This window comes from Lipotes vexillifer, unplaced genomic scaffold, assembly GCF_000442215.2.
Source record: "Lipotes vexillifer unplaced genomic scaffold, Lipotes_vexillifer_v1.1 scaffold42, whole genome shotgun sequence".
NCBI classification, from domain to species: domain Eukaryota; kingdom Metazoa; phylum Chordata; class Mammalia; order Artiodactyla; family Lipotidae; genus Lipotes; species Lipotes vexillifer.
In genome coordinates, this window is record NW_006783436.1 from 1,689,574 (window position 1) to 1,712,174 (window position 22,601).

Genomic DNA, 22,601 nt, shown 5'->3' on the forward strand with positions numbered 1-22,601 from the left:
CACAGCTTCCTTCTTGGCCTGCTCCTCCAGGAAGCCTTCCAGGCCATCTTCCTGGGGGAGCCCTAGGCCTCTGCTGCAGCTGCGTCAGGTAGAATCACCCCTACCCCCAACACACACACATTTCTGCACTGGAGAATAGGGAGGGACAGAGTGTGCAGGGTAACGAAGTGCAGGGCTGGTAGCAGGTGGTGGTACATGAGGAGGACAGGTGGGATTGGCCTCAGCAGGTCTTGGAAGGAGCATCTGGGCTTCCATTTCCCTCTCTCTGAAATGCCGAACTAGCTCATTGGTTCTGAAACTGTGCCCTGGGGGAAATACTATTCCCTGCTAAAATCAAATGATGGCAGTCTTTACTCAATTTAAAGAAAAATAAAGCAGATCAGACTTACCCCACCGTAAATTTATATCTATTCTGTGTTTTCTTACCTTTGTTGCTGCTTCAGCTTTTGTAGCACCCCAAAAAGAACAGACAAGAAGCAAGCAAATATTAACAGACAAGAAGCAAGCAAATATTAACAGAAGAGCTGCCAGCTGTGCTCAACTCATGGCCGTGCTCTGGTGCCGCCTTTACGTGCATGTAGCCTAGCCTTGTTTTCTCCTAGCCTGGAAAACGAGATCAACAGTAGTCATTGTCACAGTGGTCTCTGAGGCTCCCAGGTGCTATGTCACCTGACAGCTTGTGAAAACAACCAGATGCAGGAAATCTCTCAAGTCAGCTTTGAGAGGCCAGCACTCCATGTCGAGCTATTCAGAACCACCAGAAATGTCAGCACGCTTTGAAAAAGGGGACTTATGGTATCAATGGCAAGTTAGTAAATCAATAGAATTAATTCAACAGAATAAAAACAATCAACCTATTAGGAAGCATTGGGAGTGAGATACGGGTTTGAGATGGTGTCTGTGATTACTGTTAAGGAGCCGCCCTCCTTGGGACTGGGAAGGTTCATGACCATGAGCTTAAGTGGTTATGTGGGCATTTCTCCCACTTGTGGCAGGTTTCATTCCTGGAAAAGGGGCCCAAAGTCGAAATGATATGAGGGAAATCTGATTTTTCCTATGGTGATAGCTCCAATAATAGGAGATTGTGTAACTGATCAAAAATCAATGCCTACCTTTTTTAAAGAAATAGCCTCAGGACTTCCCTGGCGGTCCAGTGGTTAAGACTCCACGCTTCCACTGCAGGGCGCACGGGTTCAATCTCTGGTCCCGGAGCTAGGATTCCACATGCTGCGCGGCACAGCCAAAAGAAAAGAAAAGAAATAGCCTCAAACCTGGTATTTCGCTTACTCTGAATGCTGAACTTCACAGTCCCCTTGTCTAAGGTGGCTTGGATTGATTTAATAGGATAACATAATAACCGACATGAAATTGTACTACTTAACATGATGCGGCATCACAGCAGGTTTTATACTTAATTAACCCTTCCTTAATTAACCACATAAAATCTTAAGATAAAGAAACTGTGTTGGTATAGTTAGGGTAGTCATAAAAGCTGCTTTGGAGAGACTTTTCAGAAGCATCTTGGAGGAAATGCTTTGGAATGGTTGGGGCCGTTTCCTTATTTCTGCAGCGACCCAGGGTTATTGGTCTTGCTGCCTCCTTGGCTCTTCCTGAAGAGCACAGACGTTCAGGATCAAGAGGCTGCTTGTCCCGCTGCCTCCATCCTGCCTCCTGGTCCTCCCTGGCAACTTGACTTTGTTCCCTGCCTTAATGAAAGATGCAAGTTCCAAAGCGTATTCCTGACGACGTTCCTTCCTTCAGGTTTCCCCCACCGCATGTTTTGTCACAAAAAGCCTCAGACCTTGGGCTAGAATTCTGGGCAGTCACGTTCTCTCGTGGCTGTACAAGACTTTCCACGTCCACCGCACCTCCCAAAACTGCCTAATAATAATAGATTTCAGCTGTCATTTCTTCCCTTTTTCCAACTGTTATAAAAAGCTGAATTTGCTGGAGGCTTAAAAAAGTAGTGTGACTGGTTTTGTGTTCTGTTATATATTTTAAGATGATAGCTGATACATTTAAAAGATTATACAATATATATATATATTATAAAGCATAATTACATAATAAACACCCATGAACTCATCGCCCTATCCCAAAGGGTCCTTGTCTGCCCACCTCCTCCCCCAGCGGTAACCACTTTCTGAAGCTTGTATTTATCATTGCCTTTCTTTTAAAAACAGTTTTATGTCATAGGCACATATACCCAAACCACGGAGAGTTTAGTTTTGCTTATTAAACAGACAAGCCAAATTTATGCAGCCAACTGAGGCTGCTGTTCACCGAGCAAAGCCTTTATGAGAGATGATCCACTCACACGTGGAGGCTGCACTTGCTCAGACCCATCTGAGAGCCCTTTGTTTGAAATTTCCTGCAGAGATAGTTTATCACTCCTCAAGAATCACACTTTATGGCTCGTTTGGTCTGATTCAGCTCTTTTTCCCATTATCTCTCTGTTTTCCCCATTCATTTATTTAAGAAACATTTCGTGGGTGCTTCTAGGAACCAGGCGCTATGCTAGAGACCAGTGGAGAACCAGGGAGAACCCCCTGGCTTCCCTGGAGCATGTCGCCACCCCTCCCCTCCTTTCCTCCTCTGTCATTGGAGCAGTAACTAGAGGCCACAGGCTAAGGAGATTCCAGGACACAGCAGGATCCAGTGAACCAAGGGGGCATGGGACCGATGTGGCCTGAGAGCCCGAGGGGAGACCTATGGAGGGACTTCTGGGGGTGGTCCAGTCTCCATGAGCCCTGCCTTGGGCCCTTTGTGGCCTCACCGGGACACCTTCTGACCCTGATTTTCTTTGTTAGGCCAGGCTCACTAACACTCTCATCCAAGCATACATACATTATCTCCGCACCCACTGAGGAGCCCCTGCCGTGTAGTGTAGATCAAGGATCCTACAAGGAAAGAGGAAGTCAGCCCTGTAAGACCTGAAGGCTGATTAAAAAATAAAAACAGATTATGTTTTTTTTATGTTAGAAGTCACACTAGGTCATTAAATATTAGATTGATGACACAGATACATTGCCCTGTAGTATAAATATGAGACCTCAGAAATAACGTGTGTATAATATTTTTAATTTATATTCAGCATAATGTATAATGTAAATACAATGAATATAAATAATACATATATATAATTCATGTGTTCTCAACCAGCCTCCACATGACCCATTCACCAAAATAACTTACATCCTGCGATCCCTCAATAAAATAGAACAACTCACGCCAAAACTCTGACCCCCTCAGAGCTCTAAGGCAACCTCCGCTTTCCGGGGCACATCTGCTCATCCTGGTTGAGCCGTGTGATTCCCAGGAGCCAGTTATGTTTGTTTCCAAACCTGCTTATGCCGGTTGTATTTGTTATTAAATAAATTAAATTAAATGTTTAATTAAATGTTCTCTGAGGAAATATGAATTCAAAAAAAATTGTTTCAGAGAAAACCAAATTGAATGCTTTGAAAGACTCAGTAAAGATGAGTCATTTTAAACATGCTTTTGAATTAGGTATGAACAAGCTGATTGTGAAAGATTGAAGGGAAAAAAACCCATTAAAATCTAGAAGAATTCTGCTCTCAGATTGTGCTACAGGTGTCTAACTTCTTATTCCACTTTAAATAGACCAAAATTGGAAATTATACACAGTACATAATTTTTTTAAAAAAGAACTCTAATCAGCAGATAATACTCAAACAAAAGACTTTTCTCAAAAGAGTAGTGAATAAACAGATGTTTGTGTTTTAATTTTAAACAAAATCATAACGTACACACAAATACACATATATGTGTATATATACGTGTGGGAGAGAGATCAATTCTTCATGATCCCCTCTTTAAATGACTTCTAATCACCTATTGGTCCCAATCACATTTGAAAAAGAGGACTTCTATTATAAATATTACCAGGACTTCCCTACTCAAGAGTGGTTTTACAGTCAACCTCCCTAAAAGATTTCAGATGTGACACCACTTGCTAAGGTTTATTTGGTTTTTTATTTTGTTTGGTTTGGTTTTCATTTGCCAACCTTTTATAGAGAGCCATGAAAAAGGACTCCATCTTTTAAAACAATGGTTTGAAAAGAGAGAAAAGGCAATGTCGGACAGCCGCATGGATGAGGGAGGTCATGACTTCCCAGCGCTCTGCCCTCTCTGCTTTCAGGCCGCGTTGCCCTCCCAAGCCAACCTTTTCTCTAACTGCCCCAGGAGCCCACAGAGATGGGTCTCCTGCTGCCAGGGGTTTGCTGAGAGACACGAAGGTGGGATGCAAATTAGAAAATGGACCTGATGTTCTCAACCTCTGGGCCAGAAGGATGAGGAGGCCATCCTTGGATAATTTGGGTCCAGATAAGAAAAGAACCCCTTGAACAGGCTCAACTGAAATTCTTTGACGCTAGCTCCTTCTCAGTCAGATGTAAGGGACATTTACAACTGTGACGAGAATAATATCACTCAATAGGGAGACATTTAAAATCCAGTTCCAGCCATGTCCCCCAGCTTACCCAGCCATACAGGTTCCACGTGTGTGTGTGTGTGTGTGTGTGTGTGTGTGTGTGTGTGTGTGTGTGAAGGCCTTAGGTGAGGGTGCTTCATCTCTAATCCAGACTGAAGCTTTGGATAAGGCAGCCTCCTGATACAAGATACTTTATTTTCCTGAATACCTAAGAAAGAAAACCAAACTTCTGGAAGCCAGGCTCTTTTGAAAAAGTTCCCCATGCACCAGAAAGGTTCAAGCCTGCTCTGTGAGAGAACCAAAGAGAAGCACTTAGGCAGACTGGAGTGAGGAGTCCAGCTTTATTTCAGCCCTCCCAGGAGGATCTGAAACAGGAGGGAAGGGGGCAGGGCACAACCTTTGAAAGAATGACATAGCCTGAGGACATGACGTAAACTGATTAGAACCAAATGGGTCCAAGATGGCGGACAAGTCGACTTCCGCTAGACCTTGAGCCTCAGTATATGCTTATTGTACTACATTAGCATGCTAAATGACACACCACGGGCGCCATGACAGTTCCAAGACCGACCATAAAGATCAAAAGGTGGGTGGTGGCCCAATTGCTGGAAATCCCCACCCCTTCCCGAAATAGCTGGAATACTCCTCCCACTCATTAGCCTATGGAATTACCCACCCCTCTAAAAACTGACAACCCCATACCCTGGTGCCTTTCTCACCTTCCGAGATGGCCCACACTCTGTCTGTGGAGTGTGTTTCTCTCTAAATAAATCCACCTCTTACCTATCACTTTGTCTCTCACTAAACTCTTTCTGTGATGAGACATCAAGAAGCTGAGCTTCATTAAGTCCTGAAACCAGATGTGTGATCTCAGTTGGAAGACTGTGGGTTTTGGCTGGGTTTGAGTCCCAGTCTGAGTTTTGGCCGGGTTTGAGTCCTGGCTGCGTGGGTTCAAGTCCCAGCCTGAGGTGCACGGTTTCAGATCCCTGAGCTCTTCAGCCTTCTCTCCATTTTACCTTTGTTTTTGCTGGAAATGTGGGTCCCTGCAGTGCGCAGAGCCATGGAAACCGCTGTCCTCCCTCTGCCGAAGTAAAGCAACTCCAGTAAGTGGAGACGGGTGAGAGGGGGACGAGGGAGGGCAGATGTGGACACAGGAGCCCTATTTTGTTGCTCCGAGGAGTAACTGGACCCCTGCCCAAGAGATCCCCAAGCCCTCCAAAGAAAGAAATTGCAGGGGCATGAGTCATCCCCTATTTCAGGCGAACACTGGGGTGCCCTGCGGGACTGAGGGCCTCCCTTATCAAGGAGCAGGCGACTGAAGTACGCAGACTGTGCTTGGCCAAAGGCTAGGATCAGCTTCTGCTTTATTATCTATTTAACTAAGTGGATTAAATGAGAATTGACTGGAATTGTACACTTAGGGGTCCCTTACAAAACACCGTTATCATAAGCTGGCTTAATGGAACAGACTGTCCGGGGCTTATTAGAAGTAACTGAATACAGTGCCTTACAGGGCAGAGATCCAATGGAGGGTGTGCAGCAGGCCCGGGAGATCCCGCACCTTGTGTGGCCACAAAAGATGGGCCTGGGGTATAACTGCAAACCATACTATTAGCGTCTACCCCCAGAGACAGGCCCAGATCTTCCCAAGAAGAAAGGCATCTGTCATTCACTCCACTGTAAAAGCACTTCTTCCATATTAAGGGTGAACTAAGTGCTTTACTCATCTTTTATGTGTGTGGACTCCAGCACATAAGAAAGACAGCAGAGTAGAGTGGCTAACACAACCGTCTTGGGCATTGGACTGCAAGAGTTTGCATCTTAGCTTTACCACTTACTACTTGAGTGACCGTGTGTTACTTAACTTCTCTATGGCTCAGTTTCCCCATCTGCAAAATGGGGATGATAGTAGTACCTACCTCATTGGGTTTCTGAGGAGATTAAGTGAGCTGATATGTATAAGCTTCTTAGAATAGTGTCTGGCATAAGTGATTCTATAAGTGAGCTTTCAGTGATTATAGCTTTTACACCAAAAAAGAATTCATCCCATTTCATAGCTTTTGCACCCGCATCTCCTTTAGCTATTAATTGCAGCATGATATGGAATGAGCTGCACTCACAGAGGAGATATTCTGAATGGTGCGAGGCAGTGTACGTGGAGGAGGTCAGGGCTGTGATCAGATGGACATTTTGCTGGAGATGGTGATGCGATCTTACACATCATTTATCTTCTCTCATCCCCATTTCTGTGTGTGTGTGTGTGTGTGTGTGTGTGTGTGTGTGTGCGTGTGTGTGTGTGTGTGTGTGTTATCATAAGCTGGCTTAATGGAACAGACTGTCCGGGGCTTATTAGAAGTAACTGAATACAGTGCCTTACAGGGCAGAGATCCAATGGAGGGTGTGCAGCAGGCCCGGGAGATCCCGCACCTTGTGTGGCCACAAAAGATGGGCCTGGGGTATAACTGCAAACCATACTATTAGCGTCTACCCCCAGAGACAGGCCCAGATCTTCCCAAGAAGAAAGGCATCTGTCATTCACTCCACTGTAAAAGCACTTCTTCCATATTAAGGGTGAACTAAGTGCTTTACTCATCTTTTATGTGTGTGGACTCCAGCACATAAGAAAGACAGCAGAGTAGAGTGGCTAACACAACCGTCTTGGGCATTGGACTGCAAGAGTTTGCATCTTAGCTTTACCACTTACTACTTGAGTGACCGTGTGTTACTTAACTTCTCTATGGCTCAGTTTCCCCATCTGCAAAATGGGGATGATAGTAGTACCTACCTCATTGGGTTTCTGAGGAGATTAAGTGAGCTGATATGTATAAGCTTCTTAGAATAGTGTCTGGCATAAGTGATTCTATAAGTGAGCTTTCAGTGATTATAGCTTTTACACCAAAAAAGAATTCATCCCATTTCATAGCTTTTGCACCCGCATCTCCTTTAGCTATTAATTGCAGCATGATATGGAATGAGCTGCACTCACAGAGGAGATATTCTGAATGGTGCGAGGCAGTGTACGTGGAGGAGGTCAGGGCTGTGATCAGATGGACATTTTGCTGGAGATGGTGATGCGATCTTACACATCATTTATCTTCTCTCATCCCCATTTGTGTGTGTGTGTGTGTGTGTGTGTGTGTGTGTGTGCGTGTGCGTGTGTGTGTGTGTGTGTGTGTTGAGACTTTCATTATAGGGTTTAGGTAAGTGAATGTAAATTCTGCTTTTGGTGAAGATTGATATAATTATGAAGATGCTCAGAGATGAGACCCCTTTGGCCTGGTGTCCCAGAAACATGTACATTTTAGAGGACTTGCTTTGAGGATAACAGACACATCGGAAAGGATCGCTGGACAGACCCACTGGACAGAAGTTGCCCTTGTGCAGTTGGTTTGAACAATGGAGATAATTGACTGTTTTTCAGGAAGGTTTTAGCTTATTTGTAAATTTTGCACTTTTTTTTCTTCCAGCAATTTCTTTGACAGTGTTATTTTTCTGTTGGGTTCCTTTGAGTTCAATTTACCTGTAATCTGTAAACATTTCTTCTATCAACAACCTGCTCCACAACTGACCTAACTCTTCAGACTTGCACAGCCTTTGCTTAAACTACTTGCAACGGATAATCTACAATTTCCATGTATAATTTATAATTTTCAGTACTCTATAATCCAGGAGATGATTCTGTTCCACTCAGCCTAATGGATGAACATTACAGTCCTCACTTTTCAAAAAGCTGAAGGAGACCATATGAAAATTTGTATGAACCTTTCTGTTCTAAAGAATTACTTTAAATTTAAGAAGTTTAGCCTATTAGCTGAATTGTGTTTTTAGAAGAATTGAAACACCATGCATGGTGTTCGAACTAGTAATGCTTTCTTCTTGTTTTCATGCCATTTTTAATTTAAAGGAGTAGTAGTACATAGTATACAGCACTTAGATATAATTGATGTAATTTTCCATATTTTAAATGGCTCAGGCTGGGAGTTTAAGGAAAGAAGCCACATGAATCAGTGAGAAGCCATAACCTTCCAGGGTTTCTTCTGGCTGATTATTGACTAATGCACAAGTTGATGTATCTCAGCTGAGCTGCAATACCAAGGGCAAGCATGGTATGATATCGAGAGATGCTCTGGACCTGTGGATCTCACCTTTTCTTGGTTATGAACCTCTTTAAGAATAAGGATAAGTTGTGGACATGCTTCTCAGAAAATGACACAAAGCTTGGCATAGAATTCTAGAGAGTGTACACGAACTCCCTGAATTTTCTGTCGAATCCCTGCTTCCCCACTGGAGTTCACTGAACACGGGGAGGCTTCCTCTCACTAGGCTTGACCACCCTCTTGATTTTTTTTTTTTTTTTTTTTTGCGGTACGCGGACCTCTCACCGTTGTCGCCTCTCCCATTGTGGAGCACAGGCTCCGGACGTGCAGGCTCAGCGACCATGGCTCACGGGCCCAGCCGCTCCGCGGTATGTGGGATCTTCCCAGACCGGGGCACGAACCCGTGTCCCCCGCATCGGCAGGCCGACTCTCAACCACTGCGCCACCAGGGAAGCCCCTGATGTTTTTAATGATAGTGAGTTGGACATTTCTGGAGACCAGGAAATAGAGACTGATCAGAGGATTTTTATGATACAATAAGAAATATGCATAGTGGTCTTTGTCCACAGTTCCTAGCACACAGCTCTTAAAACCCTTGGAATTTCCAGAATGATGAGAGTGTCTTATATGCTAAGGGGATGATTGGTGGTTGGGGGGATAATAGCTTCAGGATGGGAGCTGGTTGCCAGAAAAACCAAGGCATGTTTAGAGTAGTGGAACTTTTAGCCCTACCCCACGACTTCCAGAGGGAAGAGAGGGGCTGAGAGATGCATTAATCACCAGTGGCCAATAATTTAATCAATTATGCCTATGTAATGAAACCTCCATAAAGTCTCCTAAACAATAGTGTTTGAAGAGCCTCTTGGTTTGTGAACACATCAAGATACTGGGCAGGTGGAGCACCTGGAGAAGGCATCGAAGTCCTGCGCTCCTTCCCCCATACCTGGCCCTCTGCATCTCTTCCATTTGACAGTTCCTGAGTTTCATCCCTTGTAATAAACTGGTCCCAGTAAGTAAAGCACTTTCCTGAGTTCTGTGAGCTGTTCTAGCAAATTATTGAACCTGAGGAAGGGGTCATGGGAACGCTTGATTGATAGGTCAGGAGTGCAACTGGCAACCTGGGATTTTAACTTGGCATCTGAAGTGGGGGCAGTCTGGGTGGGGTCTGCACTAACTCTACATAGCTATTGGCAGAATTGATTTGAATTGTAGGACACTCGGTTGATGTGTGGAGAGTTAGAGAATTGGTTCGTATGGGGGGAAAAGTCCACACATTTGGTGTCAGAAGTGTGAGTAAAAACAGTTCAGAATTTTGCCCTCCCTTTAAGAGTTATATACAGTGTTCCACAGTTATTGAAAGTACAGGCTCAACTATCTACACACTGTGTCTGCTGCCATTGGGTTCCTTTGGATGTTCCTGTGTACTTTAGATACACTCCATTTTAGTTGAAGCTTGTTTGGATCTACCTCTACTCCCTAAAAAACTTCTCTCTTTATCAAAATTAACAAATATCTCCTCACTTCACATCCACTAGGAGAGCTACAATCAAGAAGATAGCTGATAACAAGCATTGTTGAGGATGCAGAGAAAACCCTCTTACACTGAGGGTGGGAATGTAAAATGGTGCTGTCACTTTGGAAAACAGCCTAGCAATTCCTCAAACGGTTAAATACAGAGTTGCCACATGACCCAGAAATTCTATTCCTAAATATGTACCCAAGAGAAATGAAAATGTATGTCCACACAGAAACTTGTACATGTAAAACTAGAAGCATTATTCATAATAGCCAAAATGTGGAAACACCCAAATGTTCATCAACCAATGAATGGGTATTTAACATGTGGTATATCTATACAATGACTATTAGTCAGCAGTAAAAAGAAACTAAGTGCTGATGCATCCTACAACTTGGATGAGCCCTGAAAACATTGTGCTAAGTGAAGGAAGCCAGTCACAAAAGACCACATATTCTATGATTCCTTTTATATGAAATGTCCAGAGTAGGGAAATCCATAGAGACAGAAAGCAGATCAGTGGTGCCAGGGTCTGGGGGTAGGGGGAAAGGGGGAGTGACAGTTAACAGGTGTGGAGTTTCTTGTTGAGGTGATAAAAATGTTCTAAAGTCGATTGTAGGAATGATGATTGTACAGCTATGTGAATATACTAAAAGCTATTGAATTATACACTTGAAATGGGTTAACTGTGTGGTATATGAACTGAACCTCAATAAATCTGTTCTGAAAAAAAGAATATAGATTCTGGACCCAAGCTGCCTGTGTTAAAATCACCCTGGCAGCTCTGGTGTTCTGAGACAAGGATTTGGGTGCAAGTACTGTATTTGAGAAGATGTCCTAGGCAGTGTGGTCAGGACGTAGGGAAGTGAGACAGGAGAGTAAGGAAAGCCAGTAGAGGAGGCATTCATGAGTGAGTTACTGTTGGGGGCAACTGGGGCTCAGTCCTACTGCCCCCTCCATAAGGCTATGGAGACCACAATTCAGAATTGTACCCCCCCAAGCGATGAGAAAGCTCTGTTGTTTCTGAGTGCTGACTTCTATGCTTCTAACCAGAGAAAGGCCCCAGACAGGAGGAGAGATACACAGAGACAGAGACAGACAGACACAGAGACAGACATGCAGGTACTTGAGGCAGGAAGCAGAGGGCACAAGATCTGTTCCCCAAACCTACAGGTGAACCAGTCCAGAATGACTGAACAAACATGGGCTGAACATAGACAGTGTGCTGATGGGAGTGTTCCGTAATCTCTCTGGCCCTCAGGTCCCTCGTCCTTTGTATGGGGGAAAGAATAGCGCCTGTCTCATAAGGGTGATATGGGGATTGATGAGTTCATGTATCTGCAATATTTCAACAGTCAAAAATACTCATCTTGAATCTTTCTCTGTTTTTTGAACTTCTGACTTAACCATGATCATTCCTGTTCTGCATGAGCTTCTAACAAGACAGAGAAGAAATCCATCTATTGTAAGTTTCAAAAAGAAATAGAACCACTTCGGAGAACAGTCTTCTTATTAGGCCCCCTTTGTGTTTGATCAGCTTTGAATGGCTGCCTTTTGAAATACGCCATAAGCTTTGTTAACGCATTATATGCCCATCCCAGCAAGTTCTGTTATTGGAGCAACTCTATGATCTTTCTCATTCTTGCTGTTCTATTTTATGGAAACTCTTGGTGGGATTCAAGTGAGAGCTGTTCATCACAGTACTCTGTTGTGTTTTCCTTTGTGTCTTCTATTTTCCCAAAGCTGTGTTCAGAGGACACTAGACCCTGGGGAGCTTTCTTTTTGTGAAACTTCTGCAGTCTAGGGGTTGAAGCCAGTGGCTGCAATCCCAGGCAATTCTGAGTTCTACTTCTGTCAAAGGCATTTACACTCAATGTGTTTCATTGCTCAGGGATGACTGAAACAGCCCAGTTGGTGAACAGCCGGGGGAAATAGGGTTAAACAACAACAACAACAACTATGTTACATGAGCTCAACCTGTCACGATTACAACTCACTGTAAAGATTTGTTCAGCGAAGCAAATATCTCTGGATTGTTTCAGGCTGTGACTCTTCAATTAACCTGACATTTCACAAGTCCAGAAGTGCCATGGATGAACTCTTTACTTCGCTTCGGGATATTGCTGGAGCTCGGAATCTCATGAAACAGTTTAAGTCTGTATATGTTCCTGGAAATCATACCCACCAGGCAAGTACATATGTTTTAAAGTAACCGTCTAATCCGTGTTGTGTTTTTAGGATTCAGAGACTGAAAGAAAAGTTTCCATTTTAACCTCTCTAAAATGAAGGATTTGTTCAAGATGAAATCCAAGGCCCTTGTAGTCTAGAGTTCTGGGTTCCCCTGAATCTGAAAGCTTCCCAGTTTATTTGTATTTCAGGCTTGATGCAGTGAGATGAGCGCTGGATTACGGGTCAGCGCTGCTTTATAACTGCCCCAGAGCTGTTCTGTCACCTTAAGCAAGTCCCTAAGCGCCAGATGTGGGGTGGCCTTAGTGCCCAAGTTTCTCGATCTAAGAGTAGCAAAATTACCTAATAATGTTATGGCAAGGAAAAAAGAAGCTGATGCCAGCAAAAACGTTTGTTATTTAAAATGCCCCCACCACTTTATTAGGAGAGTAGGAGAACCTTGCAAGGATGTTTTGACCAGGGAGTAGGAAGATGGTATGAGAATCCAAGATTGAAGCTATCAAAGCTCAGTGGGGCGAGGTGTGGGGGAGGCACGGGGAGGCACAGAAAGAACCCAAGGGATGATGAAGGGGTGAGGAAAAGCTGGAGCCATCGAGGCTGGGCAGTCTCTGTTGGACAAGCAAGAGACAACCCGCAGGTTCCTGGTGGCCAGAGGTGAGCTTTCAAGGAAGAACAGATGTTTCTGACAGAAAAGATCATTGGGTTTTGCTGTGGAGTGTGTGAAGGAACCTTCTCTTCCATCTCCCCATGAAATAGTCAGTAAAATTCGCTCCATTTGCTAAGGCTTTTCGGAGAGTTGAATGAGCTGTTAGTGGGGACTATGACATAGTGAGGGGTTCAGCTTGAGGGTGCTGACTCTCTAAGGTGGGCATGTAGACAACAGCTACGGTTACCTGCTACAACCTAGCAAAATCCAGATTCTTCCTCCCATATATTTGTATAGTAGCTGATACTTGAAGAGTCTCCTACATTTGGTTTTCCCTTTGATCCTCACGACAAGTAGGCCAGAGAGGTATTCTCATCCCGAGACCCAGGAAGCAGGCACACGGGTGGGCCAGGGCATGACGCCAGGTCTTTGCTGCCAACCCAAAACCTCCCCGCTTGCTGCACCGCGGTTCTCCTGGAGGGTCTAGGAATAATGACCGATAATGCTGATCTTAGATACTGAAATCACCCACCAAGACACAAAAGACACCTTAGAAATTGGCACTCAACTTAGTAATATAAATTCCCATCTTTTGTTCAATGATCCGAGAACATCACTACCACGAAATACAGATAAAATCACTCAGATAATTAATCAGATGTAGTTTTGTCATGAAAAAAATTACCAATCTTAAATATGGCAGTATGGACTGGTCCTAGAAGACGTGATAGGACTGTTGATATATGATGAAATTTAGACCAAAGGATATCAAGAAGCAAGTGGCTGCTGTCATTGGCAAAGGGAAGATAAACCGCTAAATTAATGAGGTCTTTTCAGTTTTGTGATCATCATGGTGACTAATTTGGCCAACTTCACATAAACATGTATTAGCTATAAATCTTGGGCATAATAAGGACAGTGATAAGTTTCCTAGACTTTATCTCCCTGCTACCAACACAGTTCCTCCAGACCTCAGAACCCTGTCTGAGCAGCCATCGCCTTTGGAAAATGAACTTTCCCTTGTTGCATACACTTCCCTTACAGTGAGTCAGTAACATCAACCCATCCACCAAAAATCCTAAATGTCAGTGAGTAGAAGTGGGGGCAAGGCAGGGAGTATATGTGTGTCTTGAGGGGATTAAATAACAATTATACAGACACTTAGAGAAATGCTGTGCAACCAATAAAATGAGTGGGATCTAAATATACTTGGCAAGGACTGTATTTGGGTCCTTGTCCTGGGCTCTGCTTGGAGAATTCAGAATAAAACAGGGGTTCATGTTCTGTTGGGTGTAGATGTACATCTATTGGGTGTATATAGATCATTCTGTAAAGCATTATCCTATTTTTGTTTAAAAACATATACATGGGTGTATATGTTTAATAAGTCTTTAACATTTTAGGAAAATTTTATAATGGTTATGTGCAGGGAACAGAAAGGGTTAGATGCACAAGGAGGAACTCTGGCTTCTTGCTTTATATTTACATATGTAGAGGAAGAATTTTTGAGGGGATTATGGATAATTTTTACCTGTTTGAGTTTTTCAACACTTTTTGAACTTAAAGAAGTTTTCAGGACTTCCCTGGTGGCGCAGTGGTTAAGAATCTGCCTGCCAATGCAGGGGACACGGGTTTGAACCCTGGTCTGGGAAGATCCCACATGCCGTGGAGCAACTGAGCCCACACGCCACAACAACTGAGCCTGCGCTCTAGAGCCCACGCACCGCAACTACTGAGCCTGCGTGCCACACTACTGAAGTCCAGTAGTCTAGAGCCCGTGCTCCGCAACGAGAAGCCACCGCAATGAGACGCCCGCGCACCACAACGAAGAGTAGCCCCCGCTTGCTGCAGCTAGAGAAAGCCCACGCACAGCAACGAAGACCCAATGCAGCCAAATAAATACATACATACATAGATTTATTAAAAGAAAGAAAAAGAAGTTTTCAATCACAGATGGAAGCCCCTTGAGGACAGGGATTTTGATCTGGTTTGTCCACTGCCATATCTTCAGTGCCTAGAGCGGTATCTTGCACATAGTGGATACTCGATAAATATTTGTTGGGTGCATCTTAAATGTGCTACATGTATTTTTATCACATGTTGGAGGATTTGTTGTGACAAAAGTGTGTATAGATAGAAAACAACAAATGTCCAGAGTAGAAACAGAGTCCAGCTTTGTTTAGCTTTGAAGATGGACCTTGGCTGGGCAACTTTCTGTCCATCCCTTCTCCCAGCTTGGTCCTCAGCTCCAGGAAAAAATTGTGCTTTCTATCTAGCCCCATGCTGTTCCTACACAGAATCTAGTTGGGATGTCCTGGTCTCCCTGGGACCAGTGCTGTGTATCGGCCTCTCTCCCCTGGATCTCAGGGCCCCTACCAGCCCCAGCCTCCCTCCCAGGGTACCTCTCTCCTGCTCCGATACAAATGAGTTGACTCTTAGAGCCACTCCTGTTTCCACTCCTAGCTTGAGGCACCTCTTATTTAACCTTCATCCTTTAGCCCTTTAGGAAAATGTGTCAGTCACAGCTCAGATGCAGAAAGCAGACACCACTCTCGTCATTTTAAGGAGAACAGGATTCCATACAAGAAATTAAGTGCATATAAAATCTTGAAAGAGCTAGAGGAGTGGGACCTAGACTAGGTCTCCAGAAGTGAGCGCAGAACATCACCACACACGTGGCCCTCCAAGGAAACTAGTACCTCTGCCACAGCCAGGAGAGTGAGCATGATGGGGATCATGAGGCTGCCACTGAAGCTCTTTATTTGAAGAACACACCAGCAAAGCTGGAAACAGTTTCTGGGTTTGCTCACCACGGTAAATGCAGAGCCCAGCACAATGCTTGCCACCTAGGGGTGGGTGGATAGGTGGATGGATGGGTGGATCCTGGACTGTGGGTCTTATCCAGAAAGGCATTTCTTACGTTCTTAATTCTTAGTGAGAGGGAGGTTAGCATGTACGTTAACAGCAACATTTGGGTTCATAGCCCAGCTCTGCTCCCTACTAACTGTGTAACCTTAGGCAAATTAACTTCATCTCTCTGTGCCTAGCTCCTCTTATGTAAGCAGGAGCTAACAGTAGTAGCTCCTTCATAAAAGTGCTCTGAGGGCTTCCCTGGTGGCGCCGTGGTTGGGAGTCCGCCTGCCGATGCAGGGGACACGGGTTTGCGCCCCGGTCCGGGAAGATCCCACATGCCGCGGAGCGGCTGGGCCCGTGAGCCATGGCTGCTGGGCCTGTGCGTCCGGAGCCTGTGCTCCGCAACGGGAGAGGCCACAACAGTGAGAGACCCGTCTATCACAAAAAAAAAAAAAAAAAAAAAGTGCTCTGAATAATATATATAAAGCTCTCAGGATAGGAGCTGACACATAGCGCTATGTAAGCATTGTCTCTAACAGTTGTAGTAAAGGACAAAATAGACCTTCCCTTTGTCCTCTTTCGTAGCATTTCGTCATTTCCTTTATTGGGAGATGGGCTACACAGAAAGGGAGTCATTCTTAAGCTGACTGTCCTGTTAGCTGTGGCATTTGGTCAGAGTCTACTGCTGACACCCGTTTGTTTGGAAAAGTCATGTTTGTCCATAGACTCTGTTGACCAGAAACATAAGCCCCAGTTTTGCCTGTGCAGCAAGTCTTCTTATGCTTTCATTTCTTAACTACAAATGTTCCAGTTTAATGGGAGGCTTAACCTCCTTCCTAAATGTCAGTGTTTGATGTGCTGCTGTTTCTCAGATGACTCAGGGCAAGGAGCTTATGAGCCCTTTCAGACAAAATATTGCACGGCTCTTGCATGACAGGTTTTGGCAGAAGTCTCAAAGTGCTGTGTTTCCCTGGAGGAAACTTCCCACAGATGCGCACTGTCCTCTGTACCTCCGGCATGTTGAACCAGAGCCTTTAGAACCAGCAGGGCCCAAGGAGGCCTGATTCATCTTGTGCCCGGTGAAATATGCACTCTGAACAGTCTGTAGGCCCAGTCTCTTCATCAACATCAACAATCCCCAGCTCTGGCCACCAGCTGGTCTTTTCCAAGCACTAAGCTCTGTTCTTCCTTCTGATTCTATCTACCTAACCCTAGACCTGCTAGCATCCTTTTTGAAAGGCTCTGCGTGAGATAGGGCTATGCTGGGGGGCCAGGAAACTTGGCTCTGTCCTGTAGTCTAACTTCTAACTGCCTGTGTGAATTCAAGCAAGTTAATTAATAGCTTTGGGCTTTGATTTCCTCATATTGAAGTTGAAGGGACTTTAATCAAAACATATTTTAAGTAATCTGCTTCTGGTTTGAAGGATGGATGGATGGGATGAACAGATAGACAAATGAACCGCTTATTAATCTGCAGTGCAAAGCATTTTCCTTAAGAAGATGAAAGGAGAGAAAAAATCAGTCATACTGCAGCAAAAAATAGAAATAAATAAGCCATGGAGTAGTCAAAGCCAAGACCAGTTTTGAACAAATGTTTTTCTGTACAATCTTGGATTGAAACAAGATAAATACTCTCAGTACAAATCTAGTTCTGAGAACTTGGTTGTTCAGAGTCGGTTTTGCAAGAAAGAGAGAATCATCTGCAGTAGCAGGACCAAGAGAGGTCCTGGCTGCACCAACACCAACCAGCAAAGCCAAGGTCAGCAGCACGACTGTTGGGGGTGTGATTGTGGCAACAACTCCAGTTTTCTCGGAAACAGATATCCTAGGCCAGGGGTCCCCAAACTATTTGGCACCAGGGACCAGTTTCATGGCAGACAATTTTTCCACGGGGTGGGGGCGGGGGATGGCTCAGGCAGTAACGCGAGCGATGGGGAGCGGCAGATGACATGACGCATCGCTCGCCGGCCGCTCACCTCCTGCTGTGCGCCCGGTTCCTAACAGTCCTAGGACTGGTACCGGTCCGTGTCCCGGGTGTTGGGGACCCCTGTCCTAGACCATCTTTAAGGTGCACCAAATTCAAGAAGCTGTTGGGGGCTTCGCTGGTGGCGCAGTGGCTGGGAGTCCTCCTGCTGATGCAGGGGACGCGGGTTCGTGCCCCGGTCCGGGAGGATCCCACATGCCGCGGAGCGGCTGGGCCCGTGAGCCATGGCCGCTGAGCCTGCGCGTCCGGAGCCTGTGCTCCGCAACGGGAAAGGCCACAACAGTGAGAGGCCCACGTACTGCAAAAAAAAAAAAAAAAAAAAGAGGGGCTGTTGGATAGACTAGTTTCTCAAAATGGTCTCTGACTTATGTGTAATGTCAAAATTGTCTCAGACTTATGTGTAATGTCATCAACTGTTGCTATGCTCAACACCTTTCTTCAAGAGTTGGAATCAGGTCGATAAGAACTTTCTAGATCTAATCATATACCGCAAAAGAGTAACCAGAGACATAGAAACAAGTATTTTATTTTTCATATTTTGATTAACTCTGGTATATTAAAAGCCCAGTTTGTTCTGGAACAGATATTGGTCATTTAAAGAAAAAAAGAGAGTTTCTGATTTCTTTTGAAACTTCATCTATTTCATGTGTAACACCCATGGGGGTCTCATTAGGCTCTACCAAACTTTCAAGCTAGCCTCACGAGACTGTCATACAGGGCCACACTGTGATTTTCATTGCCCTAAGCACTTTTAACCTCATGGCCCTTTTCCTGTATTAAAATCTCTCTCTATATATATATTTATGTGAAGAAATATTGATTAAATATTATAATAAAAATTATATATAAATGTATCTATTTGATTACTGAATATATTCATATTCTTATATTTACACGTATGCAATTACATATATAATTATATTATAGTTTCATTGGTATAGAGACAAATAATTATTATATATCAAAACATTATCTTTGACCAAAAAGTTCATTTTTTTCTACTCATTTTAAAAGAAATCAATGCATTTTCACGGGTCGCTAACAGTCCTGTGGGCCCTAGGCATCGTGCATTCTGTGCCTAGTAGATAAGTCATCTCTGTGGTCATAGCCCCCATTTGCACCCGTCTGCCCAGGACAGGAACATAGCTCGCAGTAGGGAACAGCGGGCATTTTTCTCCTCTCAAGTAGTCCTGTGACCATCATGAAGCAGTCCATGCAGCTACCCAGGAGCTGTTTGGCTTGGTCCTGAAGTGACAGCTGAGCAGTGAGGGAACTAGACTCACATGGAGGGAAGGGTAGGGGCAGGAGTCCTCTGGCTTAAAACCCTCATATCCTATAGGAGCCAGTTTCTCTGAAACAACTCCACTGACATGACTTCCAGCATTCCTCCAAGGGCCATGGCCAACCACACAAGAGTCATCATACTCAGAGAAGCCCAAAGCCCTGGCTTTCTGTCCAGTATTTATAGTTCCCCCAGTCTAATGCAATTTACTAAGCAGGGATCATTTTTATCGTAAGCAATCTTGCCTGGCTAGAGTTTGACATTCTTCCCTTATCAGGTTTCCAGGGAAACAGAGCTAGAAAGTTAACCAAAGGTCAGATTCTTATGTAGAAGGGAAGAGAGGTTTAATAATCCTTTGCCTACAACAAGCAACCTGCCAGTTATTAAGGAAATAGTTATATTAATGTTTCAATCCAGACTTTATGGTGTGTCTGTGGCAGAGACGATGCTATACATGTTCCCCAAACTCCATTTCCTTTTCCTTCTGGCATAGTTAGACCACATTTTCCAAATTCTCTTGCAGGTAAATGTAGGTTTGTGACTAATTCTGGCCAATGGACAATGGGCAGAAGTAATACAGATCACTTTCAGGCTGAGCCCATAAAATCTCTCTGGAAATCCTCCATACTCTCTCTCTTTCATCCTTTGCTGATGAGATGCAAAGGCTTCAGTGTGGGATTGCAGTGCCCTAGGGACTGGTGGGGCTACTCAATAACAGGAACCTGGGTGTCTGAATGATTGTGTAGGCCCTGCACCGTAGGGCACAGACCCCCTTACTGCCAGCACACACTGGATGTGGTATAAGCGAGAAATAAGGATAAATTTGTCTGTGTTTTTAATTCCTCTCCTTCCCCCCTGAAAGATGTCATCTAGATGACAGTGAATGTCTGATTAGGAAAATTAAATTACTCTGGTTAACACTCTTACGTAGACAAACTACACGACTAATCTCCCCTCTGTTCCTTTTTAACATGTGGGGAAAACTTGTGAGCAGGGCACTAGGGCAAGACATCTGTCTCCCCATCACCACCTTCTATGGTCCTTTGCTGAGAAGTGGGTAGCTTCTGGCTGAATAGAAAATTCCATGACAGTTAGAGGATCCTCATCTAAGAAGCTACTGCCAAAAGCTATTCATTTCAGTCAGATTTCAGTGACATGATTTGGGGCAGAAAAAAATCCAAACTAAGTGAGGAAGGAGCCAGAAGTTCTCATGATTAAAACCCTACTTGGGAAAACTAAGAAATGTGTTTGCTAAGAAGTCACGAGACTAGTACTGCTTTGTACCTAAGAAAGTCTTTGCCCAAATCGTGCTCTTTAAATGGACAATGTTATTTAGTTGTTCTGTGCTTAGTCATTTTAAAGAAGAAATTGGAAAGCTGAAATTGGAGCAAGGGAGAGAGCAGGATCCCTAACCCTCTGCGCTTCCTTCTTTCCCTGTCTCACAGTCTACATGGGGGCTTCTGGAGCCCTGAGAGCAATCCTGTCACCCTGGAACACTGTACTTTGCACAAAGGAGGCCCTAGGCATAGTGTTTTAGCTAGACAACAGGACCAACTTTTTCCTACACCTGAGCTCTTCTCAGGATCACTACTCTTCCTCCTTACAGAAGGTACATCCTACGGGGAGCAACAGCCTCTTTTGTTTTCTGTAGGTTGGGGGTATGCTCTCTCCTGTCTTAAATGTGACAGCGTATGTGTACTTCTCTGTGGCTCTGCTTAATGTTATTCTTTATAACTATATGTAGACTAATAAAACAAATAACTGTAAACTCCTGGAAAGAAGAAATGGCCTTTTTATTTCTTTATCTTCCCTTTGTGCTTTGTATCAGTTAGAATTTCATTCAGTTGCAGGTAACAAGATCTGAGACGTAAGGCTTAAACATGCAAGGTTTTGTCTTGTCACATAAGTAGGTCCTGATTCAGTACAACCGTGTTATGTTTATAGTGGCTCCACCAGTCTCCACTGACCTGGGTTTCTTCCAGCCCTCTGCTCCAGTATCTCTAAGGAATGGCCCTGTCTTACACAGTGGCTGCTGGAGCTCCAGTCATCACTTCCATGTTCCAGGCAGCAAACAGAGAAAGGGGAGGAAAGCATACCGTTCCCCTTTAAAAATAGAAGACTTCTGAAAGTCCCACTCCCCTTCTACTTACATCTCATTGCCCAGAACTTGCAGACCCAACAGCAAAGAAGGCTGGAGAATGGAGTCTTTCAGCCAGTTGATCATGTGCCTGTCCAAAAATTGGATTCTATTTCTAAAGAAGCAGTCGATGAATATTTGATGATAATGATGATAAGGTAGCAGAGTATTGGCCAAAGGATTTCTCCATGGAGAGCAGTTTAAAGAGATTAAAGTTTAAGAGATTAAATATCCGGAAAGGCTGAGATGGTATAAAAGTTGTCAAGACCATTTACTCAGGGAAGAGGATTTGTAGAATTCAGAGGCCATTCCATGAACTTTTTTTTTTAACATTGAAAATATTTATTGGATTGTTTTATGATTCCAGAAGTATACCTGTCAATTTCTAAAATTTAGAAAAAAAAGAATAATGTCCCCTACTCCCAGAACCTAGAGTTAGCCCTTGTTTACATTTTGGTGTGCTTTACTCGAATCTCTTCCATGCATAAATAATTTCTTAATTTTGAACAGGTGAGGGAAAAAAAGGCCATTCTTGCCACGCGCGCGCGCGTGCGTGTGTGTGTGTGTGTGTGTGTGTGTGTGTGTGTGTGTAGTGGTGTTTTAACTGTGCTTTTTAAAAAAAGAATATAGTGAAAAGGCTTCCTCCCACCTTTGTCCCTTGTCCGGTCCCCCACTCCATGATCACTGCTCATGGTGATTCTGTATATCACACCAGAGTTTATTTTTTGCATGTTTCAGCAAATGCAAACTTTCATATTCCCTTTGGCACATTTTACACAAACGCCCATCGTACACACCGTTCCTCACCTTGCTTCTTCCACTCACGATTTATTCTGCACCTTTTGCTTTTTACCATCAGCACAGAGCTTCCCTCTTCGCTTCCATAGCATTCCTTCGTGTGGATGTATCCCATTTATGAAACAGCTCCCTCCTGATGGGCACATGAGTTTCTAATCTTTTGCTATTATAAACGATAAACAGCCCTTTGTGGATCTCATTTGCATATATTAGCATATTTGTAGGATAAATTCCTAGATGTGGAATTGCTAAGTCGGATGCATTTGTAACTTTGATAGATATTGCCAGATTACTCTCTACACCGATTGTAACAATTTACACTCCCACCAGCAGTATATGAGCGTGTCTGTTTCCCCACAGCCTCATCAAAAAAGTGTATTTTCAAACCTCTGTATTTTTGCCTGTATGATAAAGTTTTAAAATCTATGTTGGTATTAGGAAGGTTGACTCACAGTTTTTGGTTTTTTCAGTTTCTGTGTTATCGGTGTCTCTGCCCAGTGCTTTCCCTTTCGTGAGCATTTGCCTGTGAGATCTCTGGGCACGCAGTGGTCTATTTGACTAATAAGCAGAGGAGAGCTGCACCCTCAACTCAACAGCTGCTATTTCTCCCTGCATCTTATTCTTTTTTTTTTTTTTTTTTTTTTTTAG

General features: G+C 44.0%; 1 protein-coding gene across 1 annotated transcript in view; it reads left to right on the top strand.

Moving 5' to 3' along the window:
• Positions 1-22,601, top strand: part of SCFD2 (sec1 family domain containing 2) — a 404,625-nt gene that overhangs the window by 354,860 nt on the left and 27,164 nt on the right. The window contains exon 6 of the mRNA XM_007456086.1: positions 12,109-12,254. Within this exon, the coding sequence (XP_007456148.1) occupies positions 12,109-12,254 (146 nt within the window). The remainder of the gene's footprint in view (positions 1-12,108; positions 12,255-22,601) is intronic.